At 53.9% G+C, this 26,894-nt stretch overlaps 1 protein-coding gene across 1 annotated transcript; it reads right to left on the bottom strand.

Annotated features, from left to right (window-relative positions):
- Window positions 1-591: 591 nt before the first annotated feature.
- TTC22 (tetratricopeptide repeat domain 22) lies at window positions 592-26,502 on the bottom strand. Its single transcript, XM_043461199.1, has 7 exons — window positions 25,771-26,502; window positions 8,574-8,629; window positions 8,249-8,364; window positions 7,542-7,660; window positions 5,893-6,054; window positions 3,379-3,531; window positions 592-2,826 (listed from the first exon to the last, which is right to left on the bottom strand). The coding sequence occupies exons 1-7, from the start codon at window positions 26,335-26,337 to the stop codon at window positions 2,290-2,292; spliced, it is 1,710 nt and encodes a 569-aa protein (XP_043317134.1). The 5' UTR covers window positions 26,338-26,502; the 3' UTR covers window positions 592-2,289.
- Window positions 26,503-26,894: the final 392 nt, after the last annotated feature.

Below are 26,894 nucleotides of genomic sequence, written 5' to 3'. Positions count from 1 at the left end.
ACAATGGGGTAAGTCTGGTTCAAAGCCTGGCTCTTCCCATGCTCATCTGGGGCCTTGTTCAGTGTCTCTGTGTTCTTATCTGTAAAATGATGATTGCAATGCCTACTCTTCAGGACTGGCGAGAGAACTGAATGAGTTTATGTGTATGAAGTGCCTTGCACATAGGCAGTCCTGGAAGTGGGGTTTCTTTTCTCTTTTTGACTTTTGGCTAGTATGCAGATACTCCTGACAAAAACTCTAGTGGGTATTTGTTAGTCATTTATATGATTAATGTGAATGAGATTATCAGAAAGAAAGTTTATTGAAAAGTTTTGGCTGGAGGAGGAGGCAATGGAGGGAGAAATGCATAACCTTGGGGACAGGAAAAGCAAGGAAGAAGACAAACTGGGAAGCCTGGTGGAGGCAACAAACCTCACCAGCTTCCCAGCTTTACCAGCAAACCACCTTGAATTCAGTTTGTTTGTCTGGGAAGTAGGAGAAGAAAGAGATGGGTTCCTGTCTTCCCTGGTGGCTCAGTTGGTAAAGAATATGCCTGCAATGCAGGAGACCCAGGTTTGATCCCTGGGTTGGGAAGATCTCCTGGAGAAGGAAACGGCAATCCACTCCAGTATTCTTGCCTGGAAAATCCCATGGACAGAGGAGCCTGGTGGACTACAATCCATGGGGTTGCAAGAGTCAAACACAACTGAGCGACTAAACCACCACCATCTGTCCTAGGGAAGGTCACAGGTCACAGTCACGGGTAGAGAAGTGATGCGGGAGAAGTGGACAGGCTGTGTGTGCTGCCTGCTGTCCAGTCACCTCCTGGACTCTGCTGCAATGGAGAGGAAGGAAGGAGGGAAAGAAGTCTTCATGAGCCCTGGGATGGAACTCAGAGGCCTCGGGAGGCCTTACTTTCAAGATTTCACAGGCACCTGGAATGACAGCATTATGCCAACGGATATCAGAGTGCCCTGGGTGACAGGTGACACATAAACACTTAATACTTTAGTGTTATCAGTTTATTAGTAGTTTTCCAAACCTGAAAAGTGCTGTAAGTAAGTTGGAGGGAAAGGATGGGGAGGCTAGGGAGTGTGACTCTGAGCAAGCCACTTCCCTCCCAGGGCTTCCAGTCTTCCCAGAATGAGAGATCTCTAGGGACCACACTTCTCGGTCTGTTCTCCACCTATCACTGGGGACAGAAGTAAGGCGGGGGACTGGCCTATCCCTGCTACCGTCTGAGTGTCAGAAAAATGAGTAAAGCAGTGAGCATAACTTTTTTTTTTTTTTTAAGAAGGGGAAGGAAATGCAAAATACATCACAAACCATTATGGGCCGGGGAGTTGGGGCAGGGGGTGGGGGGCTCTTGCCATTGCGATTACATACAACCAACACTCTTGCAGTCTGGAAAGAACTCGGTTTTTTTTAGAGTTTTAGGTTAAATTAGCTCTTGTTAGTAGGACCATAAGAATCTAGCTTGGTGATTCCCAGATTTGCTAATAATCAAAGCCGAAGTCTTTGACAATGAAATTCTACATCTATGATTCTATGACTTCGATTTCAAGAGTGTAAAATTCCAAGATTTTCTTCAGTGTCTGGTAGAAGGTTTGAGATTGAGCACAGGCAGCACTTCCTTGGGTGGGGCTCTTACATTCCCTCAAGAATAGAGAAGTCAAGGGAAGGTTCTACCAATGGGCCCTATTTCAGGGAGTTTGAGGGTCTTTCAGACCAAGTTGGCCAAGAATGTGGCCTGCTGGAAGACTGTGAAGAGGGCAGGAAAGAGCGCTGAGCAGCGAGGTGTAGACTGCGTTCCCGCCCTTATCCGTGCGCTGGCAGCTGTGCCCTCTGCTCTAGCCACGACTTCTCCCACTGCCAGACCTGAGACCTAATCCAGTCAACCCAAGTAGAGAGGGCCTTATTATAAGGTTAGAGCCTGGCTCACGAGAATCCAATAACAGGCTCCTGGGTACTAGAGCACCTGCCAAAATGGAGGCAATTATCTTCCGTAGCTCTTGGGAGACACCATGCTATTTTTCTGCGTATTTGCACAATTTGGGCCTTCCCATTGGCAGTTTCCCACTGGCCCCTCGCGTCTGCCGCCAGCCTCCCTTGTGCTCCTGGATCAGGCCCTGTTGCCTCCGTGGACACGTCCAACTGTCCTTGTGTCTCAGGTCCCCATTCCAACTCCCGGAAGAGTCTGATGGGCTCCGCTTACCCGCCAGCCTATGGCACAGCGAGCCGGTTTCCAGCGCCTGGACCAGGTCCAACCATCTCCGAGCGGTGGGGAGGGAAGGGGAGCCGGAGGGACCCTCAGAAGGAGAACGCGCGGCGGTCCCGCAGGGAGCTCGCACCGTCGCCCTTGCGCTCCATGGTCTCGAAGAGCAGCCGCACCAGCGCCGGCCGTCCCTGGGCCACCAAGGCCCGGGCCAGCCCCAGCACCTCGTCCGTGTGCGCGCGCCACACGCGCTGCAGCTCCTGCCGCAGGCGCGCCGCCGGGTACTTGCTCTGGGCGCGCCGCAGCCACACGTCCACCTCGCGGCCCACCTCGCCGTCGCCGAGCTGCGCCTGGCTCCACTGCGCCAGCAGCGCCTCGAGCAGGCAGCCGAAGCCCTCGGCGTGGCTGCAGCCCGCGTCGTCCAGCTCCACGGCGCGCTTGAAGCAAGCCGCCGCGTTGGCCTCCTCGCCCTTGATGCGCAGGCACTTGCCGCGCAGCAGCTGCAGCTCCGGCAGCGTGGCGCCCAGCTCCGACTCGCCGGCCTTGGCCAGGAACACCAGCGCCTGGTTCAGCGCCGCCTCGTCCACCGCCAGCAGCTCCTGCACGGCGTCCACGCCCATGTAGTAGTAGACCTGGGGCGGGGGCGGCGGCATGAGCCTTCCTCCCCGGCTCCCTCGCTGCTCCCCCTTCATTCCATTCCCACAACTTGCTGTTTTAAAAATTCCATGCGGTCATTCCCACCCTTCCCTCCTTCGACAATTATTCATCGCAAAGTTTGGTCTCCCTCTCCTGGAGAAGGAGACAGTGCTCTGATTCCAGCTCCAGCCCCACCAATCTTGGCCATATAACCTTGAGCGGGACCCTCTCAGGGCCGCAGTTTTCTCTCACAAAAGATATTGTAACCTCTCGGTAATAATTCCCTCTGCACAGAAGTCACAGAAGGATACAGAATAATGGCCCATGCTCTCTGAGCACTGAGAAAGAACTGGGCCCTGTTCTGAACCCTGTTGGTGCATCACTGTCTATAACCCTCCCTGTAGCTGTAGGAGGCAGGTACCCGTTATCAGGCACAAGGATGCCTCCACATGCCTCCCTGTGTCCTCACTGCCCAGGCCTGGCCTGACACAGAGTTCACAGGTTTTTTTAGTAAGCCATTGACTACCCAAGCCAAGAGGCTGCCTTACCTGGCCGATGTCCAGGTAGGTCTTGAGGCCTGGGCACACCTTGACCACTTCCTCGAGGTCGGCCTTGGCGCAGGCCAGGTGGTTCCTGTCAGGCATGCCCCCAAGCCCCAGCTTGCCTCGCTCCAGGTCGTGCAGGTAGGCTCTGATGTGGATCTGCCCACAAAGAGTCAGCTGAGGGAAGATGCTCCAAGCCAGGACCCCTGCCTTCCTTACTGTCCTCAATAAAGCCTGTATTTTTTTCCTCAACAGCAACTCAGGGAGTATCTGTGGTACAGTTGAAAGCCCCTGAGACTGGGACTCAGAAGTGTTAAGTCTTGGTCCTGTGCCAGCTTGCACCAGCCTCTTTCTGGGTGTTAGTTCCCCTCTCTGTGCAATGAAGGGGGTTGGATGAAGTAAGAGCCATTCATTCATTCTCTCACTCATTCATTCAACAAATATGTCCTGAGTGCCCACCATATGCCAGGCCTGTGCTAGGTACTGGAGTGAGTGCAGTGGTGATAAGATAGATGAGGTCCCTGCCCTGGCAGAACTTAACATTCTAGTAGGGATGATGATCATAAACAAGTAAACGGTACCACTTCAAGTGGTGATGAGTGCAATGAAAAAATAAACAGGTGATGGGATACAGCTGACTAGGGGAGGGAGTTATTTGAGACAGGATGGCAGCACCGATTTTGTGAGGGTCTGTGTAAGCAAGTAGTGTGGGAAGAATGGCAGGTGGCCCCAGCTTACAAGCATCAAATTACAAATGATTTCGGACCCTTGCTTTCATCACCACTTCCTCCCTTTTCCCCCACATCTGTTTGGAGCATTTAGAAAATCTAGAGGTTCAGGAGAGGTAGGGAAGAGGTGGAGAAAGAGGAAGTAAGAAAAAGGGGTTGTTGTCATTGAAGGTATTAATACTTTATAGCTATCAGTAGGCTCTGGTTCTAAGATAGCTTCATAAGGTGGGGGTGGGAATCTTTGGCTTTGGAGCCAGTTGAACTTGGCTGAATTCCAGCCCTTCCTCCTCTTTACTTGCATAACCTCTGTGAGCCTCATTTTCCACATCTGAAAAATCAGTACACTAAGATCTTCCTTGGAGAGTTACCATGACAATGGAGAGAACATGTTCTAGCCGGGACCTAGCAACTGGTGGGTGCTCAGTTTATTCATTCATTCAACAGATCATCAGGAGCCTGCTATGTGCCAGGTACTGTTCTAGGATATATAGTAGAGAGCAAAATGACAAAATTCCCTGCCCTCGTGGAGCATGTATTTTAGCTGGTGGGGGGAGAGAAATAAACATAAATCATCATATGTTAGGAATAAACATATCATCATAGTATGTTAGGGAATGATAAATGCTAAGAAGAAAAAATAAACCAACACAGGAGGACACAATGTGTTGGTGAGAGGCTGACATTTTCAGGAAGACAGCTGCTAGCAGCTGCCTTTTCAAGCCCACCATAAAGTGAGGGAGGAAGCCAATTGGACATTTGAGAGAAGAGCCTTATAGGCAGAGACCCTAACTAGTAACAGCTGGCAAAATGGTTATGTCAATGGGACCAAGACCCAGGAAGGAGATTCGCCCTCATGTCCCATGAAAGGTAATAGATAAGGCTGTCTAGCCTGGAGCAAAGTAAAGTCAGAGGTCCAGGTCTCTGCCCCCAAGCAGTGCGTTCTGTGGGGACTCCTGAGGGCAGATCTGAGACCAGCGTGGGGAAGCCAGAGGCAGGCAGCTCTTGGTTAAATTAGTAATCTGTGGAGCTGAATGACCATAGTGGACTGCCTTAAGAGCCAGTGAGCCAGTTAAAAATAAACCTAATAGTAGTAATCAACCACTTATGAACTCTTACTATGTGCTCAGTACTGAGTTTTACACACAGAATCTAATTTAAGCCTCATAACAACTTTGTGAGGCAGGTACAATTACCTTCAGCCTGTTTATAGATGAAGAAAGTGGGGCTCTGAATTTAGGCAAGAGTGTAAGTGATGATGTGGGATTTGAACCAAGGCTAGCTGTCTTGAGAGCCAGAGCCCTGCTTTACGACATCAGATTTCCTCCAGTATACCCTCTGCCTTCTACAAGCACCTCCCATGCTCCTGGCACCTGCTTTAGATGTTACCTCACTTAGTCTTCTGACAGCCTGTTAACACAGATGTTATGATCCGTATCTTCCAGATTTGGGAATGGAGGTCTGGAGGGGTAAGTGGCTTGCTTGTCCCAGGTCCCACAGTGATAAATGGAGAGGCCAGAATTCTACCCAGGTCAGTCTGACTGCCTGAGGGGCTAATCAGAGAGGGGGCTGGCAGGTAGCTAGCCAGGTCACTGTAGAAGGGATGAGCAGTGGGTGGTAAGCTCCTTCATTCCCTCACTTGATAATCTTAGAGAACACAAACTGTGAGCCTTGATGTCACCGAAGCTCCCTTCTACCGTGAGGGCTCCCTGACCTCCAGCTCTGGCCACAGGGCCTTGGCCCTTGTTCTCTGATTCCCAACGGCGGGATGAGGCAGAGCTGCAGGCTGACTCACCTTGGCCCTTGTGCAGTATGCCTGCCAGTTGAGCTCTGGATCTCGTAGGACGTCCAGGGCCATGTTGCAGGTGCCAATGGCCATATCCTGCTTTCCGAGGAAGTGGAAGATTTTGGCTAGGCGATTAAGGATGGGAAGTTGGTCCTTGGCAATCTCGATGGCCTGGGTAAGGGACAAGGGTAAGAGCAAACCATCTGTCTGGCTGTTTGCTAGAACTGGGATGTCATCTCTAAGTAGGGCCATATCACCCCAAAGTTTTCATCCCCCACATCCACCTTCCAGCTCTAAGTTCAGTCATATCATGGTGCCCAACACTTTGGGGTACAACTCATTGGCACTCAACTCCCAAGAGCCTGACTCACTGCTATGTTCTCTGCCATTTTCATAGACATGTCCAGTGAATCCCTCCAGACCCCAGGTCAACCCCTCTTGCTCAGACATATCAGTGTGTGCTCCCTCATTTTTCCAGGGCAGGTGGGAAGAGGGGCCAGAATCAGCCTCTACCTCCCCCAAACTCACACAGTGTTTCTACCTGGGCCAAAGCACTCGCCCATTCCCAGTACTGTTACTGACAGCTTCTGCCTTGTGTATGTTGCTGCCTCTGAGACAGTGAACTCCTGCAGGGCAGGGGCCCCATCTTTCCACCTTTGTGCTCGACAAAGAGTAGGTTCTCAAGGAGGGGCAAAGGCAGTGTGTTAAATCAGACACAACTCTTGAAGCGCACATGAACCAGAGTTTATGCTCCACTCTGTTCTGAGATCTCTCACCAAGAAACTGCTCATCACCCACCAGCCAACACTAGGGACCTGCCCAAGGGCATCATGCTGACTGCACAGGGGGATGAGAATCACAGGGTCCCTGTCCTCCAGGAAAATCTTAAAAACCTGAGCTCAGTGTGAAAACCGCCACCGAAACGAGGTGTCAAGAATAAGGCTGGAACAACACTTTAAAATTTACAGTAGACAGTTTCATCCACTACCTTCTTTGAGTCTCTCAATATCCTAGAAGGTGGACAGATCACATAATCAACATATAAGGAGGTTCATGGATGGAAGTGACTTGTTTTAGGGTCACAGGGCCTGTGAGCAGAGCTGGCATCCACACCGTGCCAAGCTCATTTTCTTTCCACTGTGCCATGGGGCTGTGAAGGGGAAAAGCCTGAGGGTTCTGTTCAGTTCAGTCACTCAGTTGTGTCTGACTCTTTGTGACCCCATGGACGACAGCACGCCAGGCTTCCCTGTCCATTACCAACTCCCGAAGCTTGCTCAAACTCATGTCCATCAAGTTGGTGATGCCATCCAACCATCTCATCCTCTGTCATCCCCTTTTCCTCCTGCCTTCAATCTTTCCCAGTATCAGGGTCTTTTCCAATGAGTCAGTTCTTTGCATCAGGAGACCAAAGCATTGGAAAATTGCAACTAGCTTAGAAGACAGGCCTGGAAAATGGGGTAAGCCAGACCAGGCATTGGGAGGGTCTGACTCATTTTGCTTTTGTTTGGGATGGAGAGAAAGGTCTGGAGTAAGGGCACTTCCTGAGTAGGGCGTGGAGGTGGGGAGAAACTCAGAGAAGCAGCGGGTTCCAGGAAGAGGAGGCTGGGGTGTTAGGCTTCGTCCAGGTTTGGAGGGTGAGTGTAACCAGGGGCACATACCTTGCCAAAGCAGTCCAGGGGGTCAGTTCCCGAAAACCCGCAGTCATGGATACCCATGGGCGTGGTGGAGAAGGTGTCCTTCCTCTCCAGCAGCATCCCCAGGTAGCACCAGGCCAGAGCTGGGGGGCGGGGGGAGAGGTATCTCAGGGAGGAGAAGGGGAGGGGAGTGTCAGCCCTGGGAGGACAAGGTGGGGGGCAGGGGCGGAAATCACTGCGGGCCACTCAGGGAGAAGGAGAAGCAAAGGAGGGGACTTGCGAGTGAAGGGAGGAAGATTTCAGGGCTTGTTTTGCATTTTCTACATCCCTTAGGGGCCCTCACGGAAGGTGCCTTCTGCTGTCTGACCCCAGCTCTCCCCCAGCTCTGTAGCTCTGGTCCTGGTGTGACAGGGACCCCACCCGTCTCCAGAAGGGCCTTCATTCTCCCGCCACAAAATGGGGACAAGAGGCTGAAATGGGAGGCTCTCTGTCTCACACTCTGGGTTACAGACAGGCCTGGACACGTGCCCTTGGAGTGATGTGCAGGCGCACGCTCACTGGGTGATGGGTGTGAGCGCCTTGAGGGGGAAGAGGGAGTGGAGGGGACAGGGTGAGGGAGAGAGAAACAGAACTAGAGGTGGGGACCGCGACAAGACTGGCAGGGCTGGCCATGGGTGCAGTGAGAGCCTAACCCCTTCCCATTCCCCCCCACCCAACCCCATGAGCCCGACCTCGGGGGTGGGGGTCCGAGGACTTGAGGACCTGCTGCAGCAGGGCCAGCGTGCGGTTGAAGGCCGGCAGCCTCTTCTGCTCCTCGCTGCCCAGCTCCAGGAATATGCCATCTAACCTGTGCCAGAGAAGGGGATGTGGCTGATCAGGACCCTCCCAGTGGTCCCCAGGTTGCCCCGAGTCCTCCCCAGGCTAGTGGCAGGGAGGGGAGCTAGGAGCGCCCTTGCCATGGAGCTGGGCTCAGCCATTTCCGCCCTGGGTTCCAGGCCCCACCTCCCCCCTAACCCCCGTCCCTCCCCACCATCCCATCCCCACCCCCAGCCTGACCTGATGAAGAGCGTTGCCATGGTGAAGTACCAGCACCTTTTCTCCTCCATCGGGATCTAGGGAAGCAGAGAATGGCTTGTGCCGCTGCTATTGAGGCACTGGGGACATTGTTCATAGAGTCCTATGCTTTCCCTGAACCCCAAGAAGCAGCAAGCACACTCTTGATCATAATCCTGCCTGGCTCTGCCATTGGCTGGCTGGGTGACCCTGGGCAAGTCACTTCACTTCTCTGACCACAGAGGATTTGACAAGATGAACTGAGTGAATGCCCCAAGCAAGGGGTCCATCATACAGCAGGTGCGGGATCCATTTCCTCCCCTCCCCTCCCTTGGGCTCCCAGTTCCCCGGCCACAAGGCCCACTCTCCACTGGTCACCTTCTCTCTTCCCCGCCATCTACCTGCATCTCCCCTTTGGCCCCATCTCTCGCCTTCCACCTTCCTGAGAAGCCCCTCTGGGCATGTGAGTGAGTTTAGCTGAAGCCCAGGGTCCCCCCCATCAAACTTGTTTCCCATTGTTATTCTTGCCAACTTTGCTGTGCATTTAGACTGACTTGGGCACCAGATAAAATATTTATGCTGTTATTTATGGGAGTAGCTGCTCCAGCCTCTGGAAGGAATTTTAATGAAAACCAATAAAACCCCCAGTGCATATCAGCAGCTCTGCCTCAGGCTCCGGCCCCTCCCTCCACATTCATCTCCCGTGGTTGATTTCCAGGCTGCATTCTGCACTCACCACCCCCTACCCACCGTGGTCTTCTCAGCTTAGGGTCCTGTTATGCCTCCACCCCCAACCCTCAGTAGTTGGAACGAAGTGTTCAGTCAAGCCAGCATTTCTGGGCATCTCTGGTGTGAGGCCCTGTGTTGGGTGCTTATGGGGCTGTGGCACTGAATGGGACCCGCACCCTGGATGGACTCACAACCTGCCTGGAAGACAGACTCAGGCATAAATAACAGGGCTTGAAGGGGCACCTGCCACGTGCCAGGATCTGACACCCATCATCTCAATCTCACAACCTAAGAGGTAGGTGTCATTCCCATTTTACAGAGGGATAGACTGAGGTTCAGAGAGGTAGAATGACTCGCCCAAGGTCACACAGCATGCAAGTGTCAGAGCTGGGATTTGAACCCCATTTGTTAGTCTCCAAAGCCCTTGCTCCTCTCATCACACTGGCTCACCCATTGCTATAATATGGAGCAGACTTTGATCAAGACCAAGAGGTGGATGCAGACAAGTGGAGCAGGAAGGGGAGGCCGGTTCCAGCCAGAAGACTAGGAAGGTCTCACAGAGGGTGGACGAAGAATCTGCCCACAATGCAGGAGACCCGGGTTCAATCCCTGGGTTGGGAAGATCCCCTGGAGAAGGGAATGGCAACCCACTCCAGTGTTCTTGCCTGGAGAATTCCACGGACAGAGGAGCCTGGTGGGCTATCGTCCATGGAGTTGCAAAGAGTCAGACACGGCTGAGTGGCTAACACACACACACACTGGGTGGGCCATAAGGTGGGTCTTGAATTGGAGTGGTATTTCAGAGGGTGGGGCACAAGGGCATTCCAGATGGAGGCTCAGCCTGGACATGTGTGGGCAGTTGAGAAGCCTGGAGCATGGTGAGTTAGAATGGAGGCATGGGGGGAGCTAACACTGACAAGTTAGGTGGTGGCTGTTCTGGGGCGACCTGTTCAGAGAAAGAGAGGAAAGGGGACCTGTGATTAGATGCCAGTGAGTGGTGTGATTGCCCATAGGAGAGAGGTGTGAGCCCAGGCCCAAGCCAGGTCTGGCGGGAAAGCCAGACCAAGACACAATGAGCAGAAGAAATACCAGGGACTGTGGGAGGAGGTTTCCTACATGATCCAGGGGGACCCCCAAAGCTTCCAGAGGAGGGCGTGCTGGAGCAGAGTTCTCAGGGACAAGTAGGAACCGCCAAGGTGGATACAGTGAGAGGACATCAGATGGAGAGCACATTTGTGCAAAAACTCAGAGATGAGTGAGCAGGTGTGTCAGGGGCTGCATGCAGCCTGGGGTGACCAGCACCCCAGTTACAAGGGACGAAGGGAGGAGCCAGCAGGGGCACGTCAGGAGGGGCCCCTAAATGCCAGGCTCAGAACCAGGAAGTCATCTGCAAGGCAATGGGGAGCCATAGCAAGGGTTTGAGCTGGGGAGTGCCAGGACCCTGTGTGTTTTTACGTCCACATCACCTTGGAAAGTTACCCTGTTAACTTAGGTGGGAATATGTGTATGGGGGCTTTGGCTGGGAACAGGGCTGTCTAGAAGGGAGACTGGCAGGTCTAAGGATTAAGGGGCATCCATGAGAGCTCAGTGGAGAATACTGACCAAAGCAAAAAGCTGGGATGGGCTGCCGGATAACCTTAACCTGCTGTACCTACACAAGACCTGGGACATGGGAAGGGGACTCAGGTTCATGGCCAAGCTGGCCAAGGACCTTGACACCAGGTCAGCACCTGTCCACACGAAGGACCAAAGCACGTGTGCTTCAGGCCCCCGGGCTGCCTGTGGGTATGATCCCACAGCCTCTGGTTTCATGCCCATTTTGAGGTGGGCCAGGCTGAGTCATGGTGGGGAGACAGAACCCGCCCCCCTTTTCAGGCTCCTGACAAGGAATCACGACCACAGCGAGAGCATTTGTACTAGACAAGGAGAGGCCTGCAGTGCCCAGAGCAGGGGCTCGGTGCCTAACGGGCCTGACCACAAGAGCAGGGTGGCCCTGGCTGGATGTGTTACCCCTTAGAGGCTATATCCTTATCTGCGAAAGGGCACTGTGAGGCAGTGCCCAGCCTTCCACAAATATCCATAAATATCTGCCCCCTTTCTCCTGGTTTGGGTCAGAGACGTGCAGGGTTAGGAGTGTCTGGGAGGCTGCTTTACCCTATTTCAGTTCTAGATGGGGTGTTGAGGTCTCAGGCTCTGGCATCGAGAGCCATCCTGCCTTACCCCACTTTCTAACAGCCCCCCCACCACTGTGCTTCTAGGGCCTCGGATGCCCCGTAGGGTCCACAGGTCCCCAAGGTTGAAGAGCAATGTGCTATTCTCAGGCTCTCCCTGGGTCATAGCTACCCTCTTGTTTGGTATTCAAGATGCAAGGAATTAAGCCATGTGTCCAAATCACACAGTTAGTACATGACAGAGTTGGGACATAAACTCATGCCCTCATAGTCCTAGCCCCAACCCTTGTCAACAGCATTCGGTTGTTTTGATCAATCCCATTATTATATCCCTGAGAACATTGAGACCACAGGTGAAGCAGCTTGCTCAGGGTGACACGCTGGCTACTATCCAGACTTAAAACCCAGTGGTTTTACCACTGTTCGGATAGTCTTGAATAAGTTAAGCCTGGTAATCGTTTGCACTAAGTAAGCAATACTACCATCTAGTGGCAAAGTGCCTGAATTGCTGGGGCAACTCCTGAATGTTAACTCTCTTCCCTTCTACTTGAAGACTAAAACTGTGATTTTCAGAGAAGTAGCTAGCTGAGTGACATCTCTCTGATAAATTCCAAATGGAGCCCCTCCTCGGATTCCACAGGTACCATTTGCAGGACAGCTTATAGGGTTGCAAATTAGAAGTGGAGTTTATGGTATAAACAGGCCTGGCTTGAGACCTCCTTGTGCTTGGGTTCCAAACCTCCATCCCTAGTAGAGAGACCATTCACTCTGCAGTGCAATTCTGGTCCTAAAATGAGCTGTCTCTTTAAAAATCCTTCTGGTTGTAACTGAAGCAGTAGCTGAAGCTGTTACCAGGGGCAACCTGGCAAGCCATGGTGCGTTAAATTAAATTAAACAGGCCTCTGACTGCCCCCTCCCCTCCTGGAGAAGGGAGGGGCTATTCCTCCTCTCTCCTGGAGAATGAAGTTGCTGTGAAACCTCTGATGGCTGCAAGGAATTCACTTCCAGAGTTGATGGCTCCCAGAGGCAATATATTTGGAGGCAGCCTGGGAGGGGGCTGACAGGGCCTCTGCCGGGAGAAGATGTTGACTGAGGGCCGCCCCGGGTGAGCTGGGGCAGGACACCCCACCCTTTCTGTTGTTCATCCTCATCAGGACCCCTTGAGCTGGGGGCTCCAGGGTCTACAAGGGGGTGCTGGCCAGTGGGAGAATCCGCCCAGGCTTCAAGCTGGACGGGCTCAAGTTCGGTGGCTGCTCCGTGGCAGACCTGTGGGAGGGGACGAGGCAGGGCCCAGGCTCCAGCGCTGCCCTTCAGTAGCTTGGTAGATCCTGGTACTAGCTGAGGGTGAGAGCGAGGCACAGGCAAGGGTTCTCAGGACATTTCGCAGCTCCTCTGAGGCCCTCACCAATATTTCCCTCATTTTAGAGATGGGCTCACAGAGGCAGATTCTTCTGACATTTCATGCTAGGTCCCCTTCTTCAAGTTCATGTTGTTACCCCCAACACCTCGCTGCAACTCTTTGTGCGGTGCTTACCATTTACAAAGTGCACTCATTGCAGATACCACGTGATCCTCAGAAAGCCCTGTGTGGAATGTAAAGTGGGTCATCATCACCCTGTTAGTACAGATGGGAACACTGAGGTGAGATGATGTCCTCAAAGACACACGACCAGTGTGACAGCCTGGACTGAAACCTGGAAATGCTGGGTTTTTTGCTATATGAATAAAAGTGCATTTTATTGAGCACTTACTATAAACGAGGCACAAAATTTACATGGGTTATCAAGAAGGTAAGGACTACAATTATCCCAATTTTACAGAAGAGGCACCTGTGGCCCTAAGTGGCCCTGCTAGATGGTGGCAGAGCTGGGAACCCAGCAGCTTAGCCCCAGAGTCCCTGCATCTAACTACCCCAGATGAGTGGTTCTCAAAGCGGGGTCTCGTGACAGTAGCATCAGCATTACCTGAGAACTTGATAGAAACACTACACTAGACTCTCACACCGTGGAGAGCCAAGTGAAAATGGCTGGCCAGTGTATCTCTTTTTAACAGAGCAAAAGGATCAGCGGTTGTGATCTGCAGGGAAGCCTGAAGATCCACGCTGCCACAGCTGGGTGGGTAATCGACAAAGGTGGGTGATCTGGCAGAACCTGTAGTGAATATCAGGGTTAGGATGAGACCCTACAAAGCAGGTGTGTGCTAACTTGGCAGATATAAGGATGGGTCTCAGATGGCTAGTCCATTTACTTCAAAAGGTGACCCCCAAAGAAGGAAATGTAGGGCTCAGCTGGTAAAGAATCCGCCTGCAATGTGGAAGACCTGGGTTCGATCCCTGGGTTGGGAAAATCTCCTGGAGAAGGGAAAGGCTACCCACTTCAGTATTCTGGCCTGGAGAATTCTGTGGACTGTATAGTCCATGGGGTTGCAAAGAGTCGGACAGGACTGCGTGACTTTCACTTTAGCTATTTTAGGGGATTTCAATAGAAGCTGTCTTAATGTACCAATGGCTTATTAATCTATATGTGCTTGCACAGGCTGTGTGTGTGTGTGTGTGTGTGTGTGTGCTCAGTTGTGCTCAGTTCTTTGTGACCCCATTGATTCTGAAGGAAAATGTCTGCCTTGCAGTTCAAACTTTGCCCCTGAGGACTTTGTAATCTGTGTTTCAGAGTCAGTTCCTGAGAGCTGACTAATTCTCTTTCAGGGGAGGGGCAATGGGAAGGAGGAAAGAGATGAACATTTCTCGACCATCGACTGTCCCCTGGGCACATCCGTGCACCGTGGCTCTGAACCTGTGCAGCAGACTGAGAAGGGGGAACACATCCTCCTCCTTTTACTGGTGAGGAGAAGAGCTGCCCAGCCAGCCCCACAGGTCGGGGGGGAAAGTACCAGGATTCAAGCTCAGACCTGCCTCCCTCCAGGGCCCCTGTTCTTTCCACCTCATCACACCGACCCTGTGGAGGCTGATGCTGCAGAAATAAAAGCCAGCAGGTGGCAGGCCTCAGAAATAAGCTCTTCCTGCTCAACTGGAATGTCCTCGGTGACGACACAGAGCAAGCCTCTGGGCTCTGCACACAGGCCCCGCCCCCACCCCACGTGGCTCCCAGGCAGCCTGCCCCAGAAAGGTAGGGCAGGTGAGGTCCCTCCTCACCCAGCTCCTGCCTCAGTGGGGTAGACAGAGGGGATAGGAGTCGGCCCCCCACTGCCTCTACCTCCCCCAGGGTTCCGGGAAAGCCCACCGGCCCGGCCTGGGCCTCAGTTTCCACATCTACAAGCGCGGATGATCCACTGGTCTTGCCTCTCACAGGTGTGTGGGTGAGAGTGGTCCGGCGTGACTGGGCAGAGGGGGTAGGGGGGATGGGTGCTGAGCCATGGAGGTGAGTTACCTGTTCAGCCCTGACTGGGTTCCCTGCATGGTTTTCATGGATTTTAAGATCAGGGCAGATGGACAGTAGCTCCCCATCATCACCCCTTTTCTGGTCCTAGATCCAGAGCCATTTCTCTCGTCCATGGTCCCTAGAGAAAAGGGGCTCTGTCTAGTCCTGGGTCCAAACCCAACTCTGGCACTGGGTGGATCTGACGAAGGCTCCTGCCCTCTGTGGTAATAACAATGATGTCTGCATTTTCTCAACTCCTCCCATGGGTCTGGGCTGTGTGCGCCCTTAACACACACTGTCTTTCCTCCTGTAAAGAAGGCAGTTGGGTCAGATGATGCTAAAGGGAGCTTTGGCTCTGGGGTCCTGTATCAATGAGGGGAGAACCAGTTCTCCAGACTGCCAGAAATAGAGGGAATGAAGCCAGCAGCAAACTCAGACAGTGCTGTTACAGCACCGAGGCCATCAGAAGGCTGGGGCCAGAGCCTCAGGAAAGCCGTCCCTTAGTCAGGGGTTTATGTCGGAGAGACCTGAGTCCATTTCCAGCCAGCCACTCGTGACTGTGTGCCCGTGAGCAAGTTGCTACACATCTTGGAGCCTCAGTTTGCTCATCTGTAGAATGGGGTTAATAACAGTTCTGATTCCCCAGCATTTCTAGGAGGTTCAAGTGAGATAATCTGTGAAAAGCACATGAGTGCACAGTCTCTAGCTCATTGTCTAGTGTCAGTCATCCAGCTCCTTTTCTACCGGAACCAAATCAAATCACTCAGATTTGTGGAGCCATGAATGTAGGCATACGTGTGTGTGTGTGCATGTGTGTTTGCAAGCACCATGGGAGGAGAAACCCTGCCCGTGATCTCAAAAGTTGGAGATCAACTCTAAAGTCCTCAAAACACACACCATTCTTGACATTCCCCAGGCTGTGGTTTCCTTCCCCCTCTGTGTGTTTATGTGTTTTCTTCTGCCAGGAGGTTTGTTTCTGCCCCCACCTCCTGCTCTCAAAGCCCTTCCTGTCCCTGAAATCAGCCCGGCCACCACTTCAGTCCAGTGATGGAGGAGGGCTTTCCCACCTCGCATAGCCAGTCAGGCAGGGCTAAGCCAGGAACCCAAATCCTGACCCCTGGCTCTTAGTGGGGTCTTCTGCCAATTTCATTGTTCTTTTCCCAAAGCTGGCTCTGGGCAGAGCTGAGGGCGAGCTCAGGGACAGGAGGAAGCCTGAGGAGGCAGAGAGGAGGGCGGGTGCCCACTTAGAAGGAGTCTTGGCTGCCCCATCAGGGGTTGAGTATGAGCAGGCCACATCCATCCAGGCTTGCTGGGGCTGGCCTTCCCTGTGACCCCGTTACCTCCTCCCACACCCCCCGTCAGGTTGGTGCCACTGTGCCTATTTCACAGAGGGAGACACGGACACCCAGAGCGGTTGCACAGCCGGCCCAGGTCACTCGGGGGGTCCTGCGGCTCGCAGACTCCCACAGCACTGCTCTGACGGCAGCTACCAGCAGGGCTGTGTGCGGCAGTGGGCCCCGCCGCCAGGGTCTCGGGCAGCTGCATTGCTGGGGGGGATGACTGGGAGAGTGGGAAGGGAGGCTGGGGGAGGCAGGGCTGTGGGGGGCAGAAACCTATGGGAAGGGGAGCTCCTTGAGGAGTTCCCTGGTCCTGGGCCTGGCCTCCCTGATGGTGGCAGAGGGGTGTGTGTGCGCCTCCCTGCTGGTGGCAGAGGGGTGTGTGTGTGTGTGTGTGCGTGTGTGTGCCTGCTGGTGGCAAAGGGGTGTGTGTGTGTGTGTGTGTGTGCGTGTGTGTGCCTCCCTGATGGTGGCAGAGGGGTTTGTGTGTGTGCGTGTGTGTGTTTGCCTCCCTGATGGTGGCAGAGGGGGGTGTGTGCCTCCCTGATGGTGGCAGAAGGGTTTGTGTGTGTGTGTGTCTCCCTGATGGTGGCAGAGAGATGTGTGTGTGTGTGTGTGTGCGTGTGTGTGCCTCCCTGATGGTGGCAGAGGGTTATGTGTGTGTGCGTGTGTGTGTTTGCCTCCCTGCTGGTGGCAGAGGGGGGTGTGTGCCTCCCTGCTGGTGGCAGAGGGGTGTGTGTGTATGTGTGTGTGTGCCTCCCTGCTGGTGGCAGAGGGGTGTGTGTGTGTGTGTGTGTGTGTGTGTGTCTCCCTGCTGGTGGCAGAGGGGTTTGTGTGTGTGTGTCTCCCTGCTGGTGGCAGAGGGGTATGTGTGTGTGTGTGTGTGTGCACCTCCCTGCTGGTGGCAGAGGGGTGTGTGTGTGTGTGTGTGTGCGTGTGTGTGCCTGCTGGTGGCAGAGGGGTGTGTGTGTGTGTGTGTGTGTGTGCGCCTCCCTGCTGGTGGCAGAGGGGTGTGTGTGTGCGTGTGTGTGCCTCCCTGATGGTGGCAGAGGGGTTTGTGTGTGTGCGTGTGTGTGTTTGCCTCCCTGATGGTGGCAGAGGGTTGTGTGTGTGTGCGTGTGTGTGTTTGCCTCCCTGATGGTGGCAGAGGGGGGTGTGTGCCTCCCTGCTGGTGGCAGAGGGGTGTGTGTGTGTGTGTCTCCCTGATGATGGCAGAGAGGTGTGTGTGTGTGTGTGTGTGCGCCTCCCTGCTGGTGGCAGAGGGGTGTGTGTGTGTGTGTGTGTGTGCCTCCCTGCTGGTGGCAGAGGTGTGTGTGTGTGTCTGTGTGTGCCTCCCTGCTGGTGGCAGAGGGATGTATGTGTGTGTGTGTGTGTGTGTGTGTGTCTCCCTGCTAGGTGGCAGAGGGGGTTTGTGTGTGTGTGTCTCCCTGATGGTGGCAGAGGGGTGTGTGTGTGTGTGTGTGTGCGCCTCCCTGCTGGTGGCAGAGGGGTGTGTGTGTGTGTGTGTGTGCGTGTGTGTGCCTGCTGGTGGCAGAGGGGTGTGTGTGTGTGTGTGTGTGTGTGTGTGTGCCTCCCTGCTGGTGGCAGAGGGGTGTGTGTGTGTGTGCGTGTGTGTGCCTCCCTGATGGTGGCAGAGGGGTTTGTGTGTGTGCGTGTGTGTGTTTGCCTCCCTGATGGTGGCAGAGGGGGGTGTGTGCCTCCCTGATGGTGGCAGAAGGGTTTGTGTGTGTGTGTGTCTCCCTGATGGTGGCAGAGAGATGTGTGTGTGTGTGTGTGCGTGTGTGTGCCTCCCTGATGGTGGCAGAGGGTTGTGTGTGTGTGCGTGTGTGTGTTTGCCTCCCTGCTGGTGGCAGAGGGGGGTGTGTGCCTCCCTGCTGGTGGCAGAGGGGTGTGTGTGTGTGTGTGTGTGTGCCTCCCTGCTGGTGGCAGAGGTGTGTGTGTGTGTGTGTGTGTGTGTGTGTGTCTCCCTGCTGGGGCAGGGGGTTTGTGTGGTGTGTCCTGATAGGTGGCAGAGGGTGTTTGTTGTGTGTGTGTGTGCCTCCCTGCTGGTGGCAGAGGGGTGTGTGTGTGTGTGCGTGTGTGTGCCTCCCTGATGGTGGCAGAGGGGTGTGTGTGTGTGCGTGTGTGTGTTTGCCTCCCTGATGGTGGTGTGTGTGTGTGTGTGTGTGCGCGCCTCCCTGCTGGTGGCAGAGGGGTGTGTGTGTGTGTGCGTGTGTGTGCCTCCCTGCTGGTGGCAGAGGGGTGTGTGTGTGTGTGCGTGTGTGTGCCTCCCTGATGGTGGCAGAAGGGTTTGTGTGTGTGTGTGTGTGTGTCTCCCTGATGGTGGCAGAGGGGTGTGTGTGTGTGTGTGTGCCTCCCTGATGGTGGCAGAGGGGTGTGTGTGTGTGTGTGTGTGTGTGTGTGTGCCTCCCTGCTGGTGGCAGACGTGTGGGTGTGTGTATGGGTGTGTGGCTGTGTGCACGCCAGGGACCCTGGATGCTGACCAGCAGTGACCTCTCGGCCCTTCCTGCTAGGTCCCAACCCGCTGGGTGCGGCGACAGTGTGGAATGCCCACACCTTTGTTTGTGAGGCTGGCTACTGGGCCTCCTGGCACTGGCTCCGTCCTGTCCGCCGCAGCTGGCCCGGTGAAATCTGGATGGCCTGTGTGTCACCTCGAGCCTGTTCTGTCCTCTGCGTGACAGAGTCCCAGCACCCAGCGGCAGTGTCTGTGAGGCCGGATGCGCTAAAATGAAACTGCTGATGAATGTAAAGCTCAGCTCCATGCTGGTGCACAGGTTGGGTCGCCGGCACCCACTGCCGTGCTGGTTCCTATTACCACCCGGAGCCAGCACGGGTCCAGAAGCAGGGATGAAAGATCTGCATGAGTGTGTATGTGCATGTGGGTGAGTGTGTGAAGCCGCCAGTATTCTAGGAAAAGGGGGAGGAATTCACATAACTGAGTCAGCTTGGGACAGAGATTTTGTTTTCAGAGAAAAATAAGTTTGTTACCTTATTTTAGAAAAACAATAGGAATTTTAAGACTAAAAAACCAAATTAAATTTGGCAACAGTCACAAATTCCTCTTAGGTCCAACCCTGTGCCAGACGCTGGGAGGCAGATAGAGACAGAGGGCTCACCCTCTTGGGGGCAAGAGAGAAACTGCCCGGTGATGAGTCAGAGGCTGAGAACAGCTCTCCTGTGGAGCAAAGCCCGGGGCCACGGGGACCCGGGGTGGGGCAGCAGGCGAGGGGCTGGGCCCCACCATGACCTGCACTCTGCCTGGAGTCCTGCGTACTCTCTCTTACTCCTCATAGCAACCCTATGAGATGACGTTAGAATCCCAGCTTGCAGATAAGGAAACTGAGGCTCAGAAAAGTGAAGTGACTTGCCCGTAACCATCGGGTAAAGGAGGAAGAATTTAAACTGTATCTGTCTAACTCCAAAGGGTTTGCTCTTAACACCCTTCAGCCTCAAGACTCCACCAAGAATCCATCGAGGATTGCGTGTGGAGGGCGGATGGGGGAGGAATGACGGATAAAACAATTTGCCTCGTCATATTTTTGTAACTGGAGGATGAGGAAAGAGAGAGCACGAAGGGCTGAGAGCGAAGTCACAGACACCCACTTGCACACAGATACGCTGCTTGTTTTTGGATTATGGGCTGAATTACTAACTTTGATAACATTTTCTCTTGTAATTTTAGTTACAAGTTTTTTAGTTTTTTAGTCTTAAAATTCCTATTATTTTTCTAAAATAAGGTAGCAATTTTAGACGAGCAGCTGTCATTGGTTCTTTGGCTGATCTTTATTCTTTGAGGTCCGGGGGGCTCCTCCCTGCCTGGGATAGTGAGGAATCTCTCAGAGCCGCCGTACCTGGCAGGTTGGAGCCCCAGTCACGGCTCCTATGGGTGGCAGCCCTCTCAATGATGGGTTCCTCAGCTGCTGCTCCATGGTCCCCACTTCTTCGCCAGCCCAGTGCTGACGACACCTCTGCCCTCGTCCTTCCTATCCCCCACCTGCATACAGGGCAACCCTCTCTTCAGTTCTGCACATTCCCACCCTAGATTTCCAGGAGGCAGCCCTTGCAGGGGGGCTCCCCTCCCCACCCCACTGGCCATCTGCACTATCCTTCTTGCACCCCACTTCTCTGACCTCTCCAGAAACAGCAAAGGCTCTGGAATCAGACAGAGCGGCATGAACCCAACTGCCACTTACTAGCTCTGTAGTCTCGGGCAGGTTACTTAGCCTTGCTATGCCTCAGTTCCCACACCTGTAGAATGGGATCAGAGGGATCTTGTGAGGACTAAGATAAAATCTGCAAGGCACCAGGAGGAGAATATTCTTCTTCTGCAAGCTGAATATGCTGAATATTCAAGCAGAATATTCATGAATATTAATTACTGTGTGAAAGTGTGCGTCGTACAAAGGAAGGTTTCAACACGGAGGTGAAATTTGAGCTGGGTTTTGATGAATGGAGCTTGCTTTCTAGGCAAAGGGAATAGTTCCTGCACTGGGAGATGTGAAATAGCACAGCATGTTTGGAGAAATATGAGTAGTTTAGAGTCCCTGGGAAGTAAGAGTAGGGATTCCCTGGCGGTCCAGTGGTTAGGACTTGGTGCTTTTTCTGCAGTGGCTCTGGGTTCAATCTCTGGTCTGGGAACTAACCTCCCACAGGCACAGTGGCCAAGGAGGGGCGGGGAAAGAGGAAATGCAGCTGAGGAGGGCAGGAATCAGATTTCAGAGTCCACATCAGCAGGGCCACCGTGTCCTCCCCCTGGGAAGCTTCCGGCCACCCTCTTTCCAGGCCTCACCCCCTGCTCCAGCTCAGCTGTCACCAAAGGACCTTTGCACGCACCACGCCCCTGCCAGGAGTGCCCTCGCCCCATTCCTGCTAGAACACTCCTGCTTCTTCCAGAAGCCTCCCCAGTCACTTGTACGGAAAGGAAGTGCGCCCTCTCTGAAGCTCAGTTATTGTCACTCTATGCCCAGGACCTCAACTCGCCAGGTCCTGGTTGATTCCAACACGGGTCTTGATGTCCCCAAAGTGTACTTCCTTTGCCAGCCTCGGGCGGGGGGGGGGGGGGGCGGTGTCCTGTTTTTGGTCCAGAAACTATGGTCTCTGGTGTACAGAGATGGGATTACCAGATCACCTGACCTGCCTCTTGAGAAATCTGTATGCAGGTCAGGAAGCAACAGTTAGAACTGGACATGGAACAACAGACTGGTTCCAAATAGGAAAAGGAGTACATCAAGGCTGCATATTGTCACCCTGCTTATTTAACTTATATGCAGAGTACATCATGAGAAATGCTGGGCTGGATGAAGCACAAACTGGAATCAAGATTGCCAGGAGAAATATCAATAACCTCAGATATGCAGATGACACCACCCTTACGACATAAAGCTAAGAACTAAAGAGCCTCCTGATGAAAGTGAAAGAGGAGAGTGAAAAAGTTGGCTTAAAACTCAACATTCAGAAAACTAAGATCATGGCATCTGGTCCCATCACTTCATGGAAAATACATGGGGAAACAATGGAAACAGTGAGAGACTTTACTTTCTTGGGCTCCAAAATCACTGCAGATGGTGACTGCAGCCATGAAATTAAAAGACGCTTGCTCCCGGAAAGAAAAGTTATGACCAAACTAGACAGCATATTAAAAAGCAGAGATATTACTTTGCCAACAAAGGCCCATCTAGTCAAAGCTATGGTTTTTCCAGTAGTCATGTATGGACGTGAGAGTTGGACTATAAAAAAAGCTGAGTGGTGAAAAATTGATGCTTTTGAACTGTGGTGTTGGAGAAGACTCTTGAGAGTCCCTTGGACTGCAAGGAGATCCAACCAGTCCATCCTAAAGGAAATCAGTCCTGAGTATTCATTGGAAGGACTGATGTTGAAGCTGAAACTCCAATATTTTGGCCACCTGATGCAAAGAACTGACTCATTTGAGAAGACCCTGATGCTGGGAAAGATTGAGGGCAGGGGGAGAAGGGGACGACAGAGGATGAGATGGTTGGATGGCATCACCGACTCAACGGACATGAGTTTGAATAAACTCTGGGAGTTGGTGATGGACAGGGAGGCCTGGCGTGCTGCAGTCCATGGGGTCGCAAAGAGTCGGACACGACTGAGCAACTGAACTGAACTGAACTGGTGTACAGACCTGAGAGACGACCGTCACCTGGCACAGGCTAGGCAGTCAATGCCTGTGACCTCAGCCAGTCACAGGCACATCTGACTCATCCCTTTGCACCACTCCCCCAGAGACGGGGCTCCAAGAGGGCTAGTTAATGAAGGAACAAATGTTTGCTCCTCCCTTTGTCCATGAGCTTCTGAAAGGCAGGAGTTCTTAAAGATAGGGCCTGGCACACAGTAGGTGCTCAATAAATGTTAAGAGGCTGAACATGTGCGTCTCAGACTTGCCCATTATTTACCAGTTTATGGGCACTTTTACCCCATGATTTGATTGGATAATCACAGTAAACTATTGTTTAACGTTTATAAAGCAGACACGAGGCCAGAGATGAAAAGCGACTTGTCCAGAGTCACACAGCAAAATAATAAGAGCTGGGTGCTTTAACTCAAGCCTTCTGCTCTAACTATACAGAATCATCATTGTCTCCCAGATTGTGACTATTTCTTGAGCATCTGCTCTGTGTGGGTAGTTTATAAGCACATGCATGCGTGCATGGTAAGTTGCTTCATTTGTGTCCGACTCTTTGGACTGTAGCCCACCAGACTCCTCTGTCTATGGGATTCTCCAGGCAAGAATATTGGAGTGGGTTAAGATTGGAGTGGGTTACCATGCCCTCCCTCCAGGGGATCTTCCTGACCCAGGGATGGAACTGGTGTCTCTTATGTCTTCTGCATTGGAAGGTGGGTTCTTTACCACTAGCGCCACTTGGAAAGCCCATTTATAAGCATGATCTCTCCTAATCCTCAGATGATGAAATGGAGGGAGGGCTCCAAATCCCCAACTGTCTCCTGGGATTGATGGGGCTGACCACAGCCACTCTGTGCAGACCTGGGGAGCTGCCACTGGGCCAGGCACAAGGATACGGCACAGGGCCTGGCGGCCACCTCCCACCTGAAGACATTAGTTCCCTCCCTGAAGCATTGGGCAGGGCCCTGATTGCCACTCTCTCTGGTGGTCCCTAAAGAGGAGGGTGTGACCACACCATGGTGGGGCAGACCAGCAGCAGGAGGGAGGAGGCAGCCTTTATTCCACTCCTATGCCCAAAACCTCCACCTCCCTCCCCACCTCCTCCAGGAAGCCTTCCTCCAGTGAGCCCCCTCCTGAGAGCAGGAAGGAAACTTGGAGACCATCCAGTGCCCCCTTCCCACTCCCCTTTCGCAGTCTGCAGCCCAGACAGGAGAAGGCCCCAAGGTGGGTGGCTGCAGCTGAGATGAGAACCCAGGCCTCCTGGCCCCAGCCCAGGGCTCTTCAGGCCCCACTCTGAGACCCTGACCACAGTCAACAATATACCAAGCTGGCCAAGTCTTCCCTGGAGAGCAGCTGGCATTCAGGGCCTCAGACTCAGGCTTTAAAACAGGAGATCTGGGGTTGTCTGTGATCCTGCTGTCCCTGTGCAGGCTCTATTCTAGGCGCTTTCCAAACATCAGCTCTTACTTATGACATCTACCAAATGATGATGTCCCCGTTTTACAGATGAGGAATCCTAGGATACAAGTACCATTATTATCTGCAGTTCATAGAATGGGAAGCTCAGTGATGCTAAAGACCAATTAGAGGTGAGAGCATGAAGGACTGGGATTGGGACCTGGATTGTCTGACTCAGCGTCTACCGTCTTAACCTCCACCCTGCGCTACTCCCCTTAAGTCAAGCCCGTGCTTCCCACATAGCACTCCCTGAGGTCTTGACTCCACATTTCCTCTTAAGCTTTGGTGGAAAAGGTTTCAAGAGAGTGTGAAGAGGCTTTGTGAATGTAGCCATCCTACTCATGTGTGAAAGCTTGTTGTCATTTAACTGTCACAAGCCTAAACCACGGTTTTAAAAAAGTCATCATTACCAACTCAATCCTGCCTATGCTATGCCTTCAAGGAAAAGTCATGGTACCTCTCTGAACTGTGGTTTCCTCTTCTGTAACAGAAAGATAAGTCCCTCTCCATCACTGTCAGCCATCTAATGCAAGCAGCCTTTGGGATGGCCCCCAGTGATCCTCATCACCTGGTATTCATGTCCCTGTGTAACCCCCTCTCTTTGCATGGGGGCTGATGAAGAGAAAAATGATGGGATATCCATGAGGCAAGGACCTGTGGGAGGTCTCTGACCAACAGCCAGTGAGGAATTGAATTCTTCCAACAGCCAAGTGTGTGAACTTGGAAGGAGATCCCCTCATCCCCAGGCTGAGCGAGCCTTCAGATGAGACCGCAGCCTAGAGGCACCTAGCTGAACCATGCCTAGGTTCTTGAGCACACACACTCTGAGACCGTCAGTGCTTATTGTTTTCAAGCTGCTAAATTTCAGAGGGTGTTTGTTATACAACAATGGGTAACTAATATACCCAGTATTTGTCTGTTTAGTGCCAGGCCTATGCCACACAGACATTCACTTAAGAGAGTGCTGCTGTGTCCAGATACCATGCCAGGTATTGAGTTTACAGACAGATATCCCTACTCTCAAAACCTCAAGGTTGAGCTGGGGAGACAGACTTGTAAATGGACAGTGTGAGCAACACTATAGGAGCCCCAAGGGGATCCTAACCCAGCCTGGTAAAGTCAGTGGAGGGGCTGTCTGAGAGCAAGGAGAACCTTCCAGGCAAGGGTGGAGCAAAGGGCACTTCAGAAAGAGGCTGAAGACGTGCCAAGGTGGGCTGTAAGGAGACCTGGCCCATAGGAAGCAAGGGCAAAAGCTTGGCTGGAAGGGGGAACTTGGAAGAGGGAAGACAGAGAGCAAGATCACAGAGGGTCTCCAGTGCCCACCAGAGAGCCTGGGACTTATCTGCTAGGCAGTGGGGAGTCACTGGGGGTTGTAAGCAGCTGAGGGATGTGACCAGAAAGATTGAGCAACATGAACACAGGCAGCAGGGTGGAGGCAGAAAGGTCAAGTCAGAGGGCAGAAACCCAGGCAGGGTGATGGCGACCATACTAGTACAGGCAGGGAATGATGGAGGCTGGGCTGGCCGAGGGAGGCATTAGAGGAGTGGATAGGCCACAGAGAAATGAGGAGGTGGCTGGAATCTGGGGTCTGAGTGCATGGGGATGGTGAGTGAGGAGGAGAAAGGAGTCAAGAATGCTGCCAGTTTCCGGCGGGATGCAGAGCTGTGCCTCACAGCGAGGTGGGTCCACACAGGTGCTGGGATAGGTACTTGGAGGGACAAGATGACAGGGGTGAGTTGGTGTGCTGAGTTTGCGGTACTGCCAGCAAAGAAACCTAGGTAGGCTAACCGGCTGGGATGTGGGTCCACTCCCTAGCCCAGCAGAGAAAAGCTACAAGCCCAGTCTGGGACTCAAGCGGAGAGAGGCACACTGGTATGGTATTCCGGAAGCCAAAGGGCCGGGGCCAGGGGAGAGTGTGGGGGCCATGGGCGTCCCTGTGGACGCTAGGGGCCGCGACCCCAGCTCTCCCAGCCTGGAGACGTCACCCACCTGCTGCGCGTAGCCCAGCGCCCTGTCGTAGAGCGCGATGCCAGCCTCCAGCACGCGCGCTCGCTCTTCTGGGCTGGCGCAGCCCACGTCGAAGCCGTGCGCGTAGCCCTGCTCCGCCAGGCAGCGCGCGGCGCGGAGCTTGGGGTCCTCGGCTGCCCCGCGGTCCCCCGCCAGGCCCATGAGGCCGGCCAGCTGCCCGGCGCACGCCTCCTCCTCTTCCTCCTGCCCCAGCCGCCCGTACACGTGCGCCAGATTGGCCCAGGCGTTGAGGTTACCCGGGTCCTCGCGGGCCACCTCGAGGAAGCTCTGGCGGGCCTCGTCCAGCTCCTCCAGGTAGAAGGCGAAGGCTCCCAGGAGGTGGCGCACGGCGGGGCGCTGCGGAGCGGCTGCCAGCTCCAGCTCCTGCAGCAGTCCCTCCCGCTGCAGCTTCAGGTCCCGGGCGCGGAGCGAGGCCGGCGAGCGCGGCTCGAAGTTCAGCTGCATCTCCAGGTGGAAGTGGCCCGGGAGGTAGTCCAGGTCGTCGATGAGGGCGTCCAGGTCCTCGGCCGCGGCCACGGGCTCCGCCATGGCTGCCCGGTGACTCCCCGGGCCTGGCCCCCAAGGCTGCACTGGATGGGGGCGCCCCTCCAGCGAGACCGGCGCGGGAGGCGAGGGTCAGCACTCAGAAGCCTGGGGCGCAGCCACCTCCCATCCGCGGCGCCGCCCGCCGGTGGGTGGGTCAGAGCGCCCTTTGGGTGTTACCGCTTTCGCTGCTCAGCGGCTTTTAGACGCCTGCATTGCATAATCAGGTGTGCCTGATACACAGGTGTAGTGCCAAATGCGGGGCGTGTAACGCCCAGTACTTGGCAAAAGGTGTGCTTTTACTCTTTCTGCTCAGCAGATGAGAAAAAGTGAAGCTCAGACGAGAAAAGTACTTGCCCAGGTCACTGAACTGGGTGTGCCCAAGCAGGCCTGGAACCCAGTCTGCTGAACCCCAAGCCAGGCCCTTCCTGCGTGAGCACTCCTCCACCCAGCGTGAGCTCACCGAGTCAGGCCTGGCCCTTCCAGTCCTCACCGAAGCTGCCCTCCCTCCTGCTGCTGTCCCAGCTCCTCCACAGCTCCAGTGTTTGCCTTGCCTAACCCCT

Source organism: Cervus canadensis, chromosome 2 (assembly GCF_019320065.1).
Source record: "Cervus canadensis isolate Bull #8, Minnesota chromosome 2, ASM1932006v1, whole genome shotgun sequence".
NCBI classification, from domain to species: domain Eukaryota; kingdom Metazoa; phylum Chordata; class Mammalia; order Artiodactyla; family Cervidae; genus Cervus; species Cervus canadensis.
Note: the sequence above shows the minus strand (reverse complement) of the source record. Positions and strands in the feature narration are given on the sequence as shown.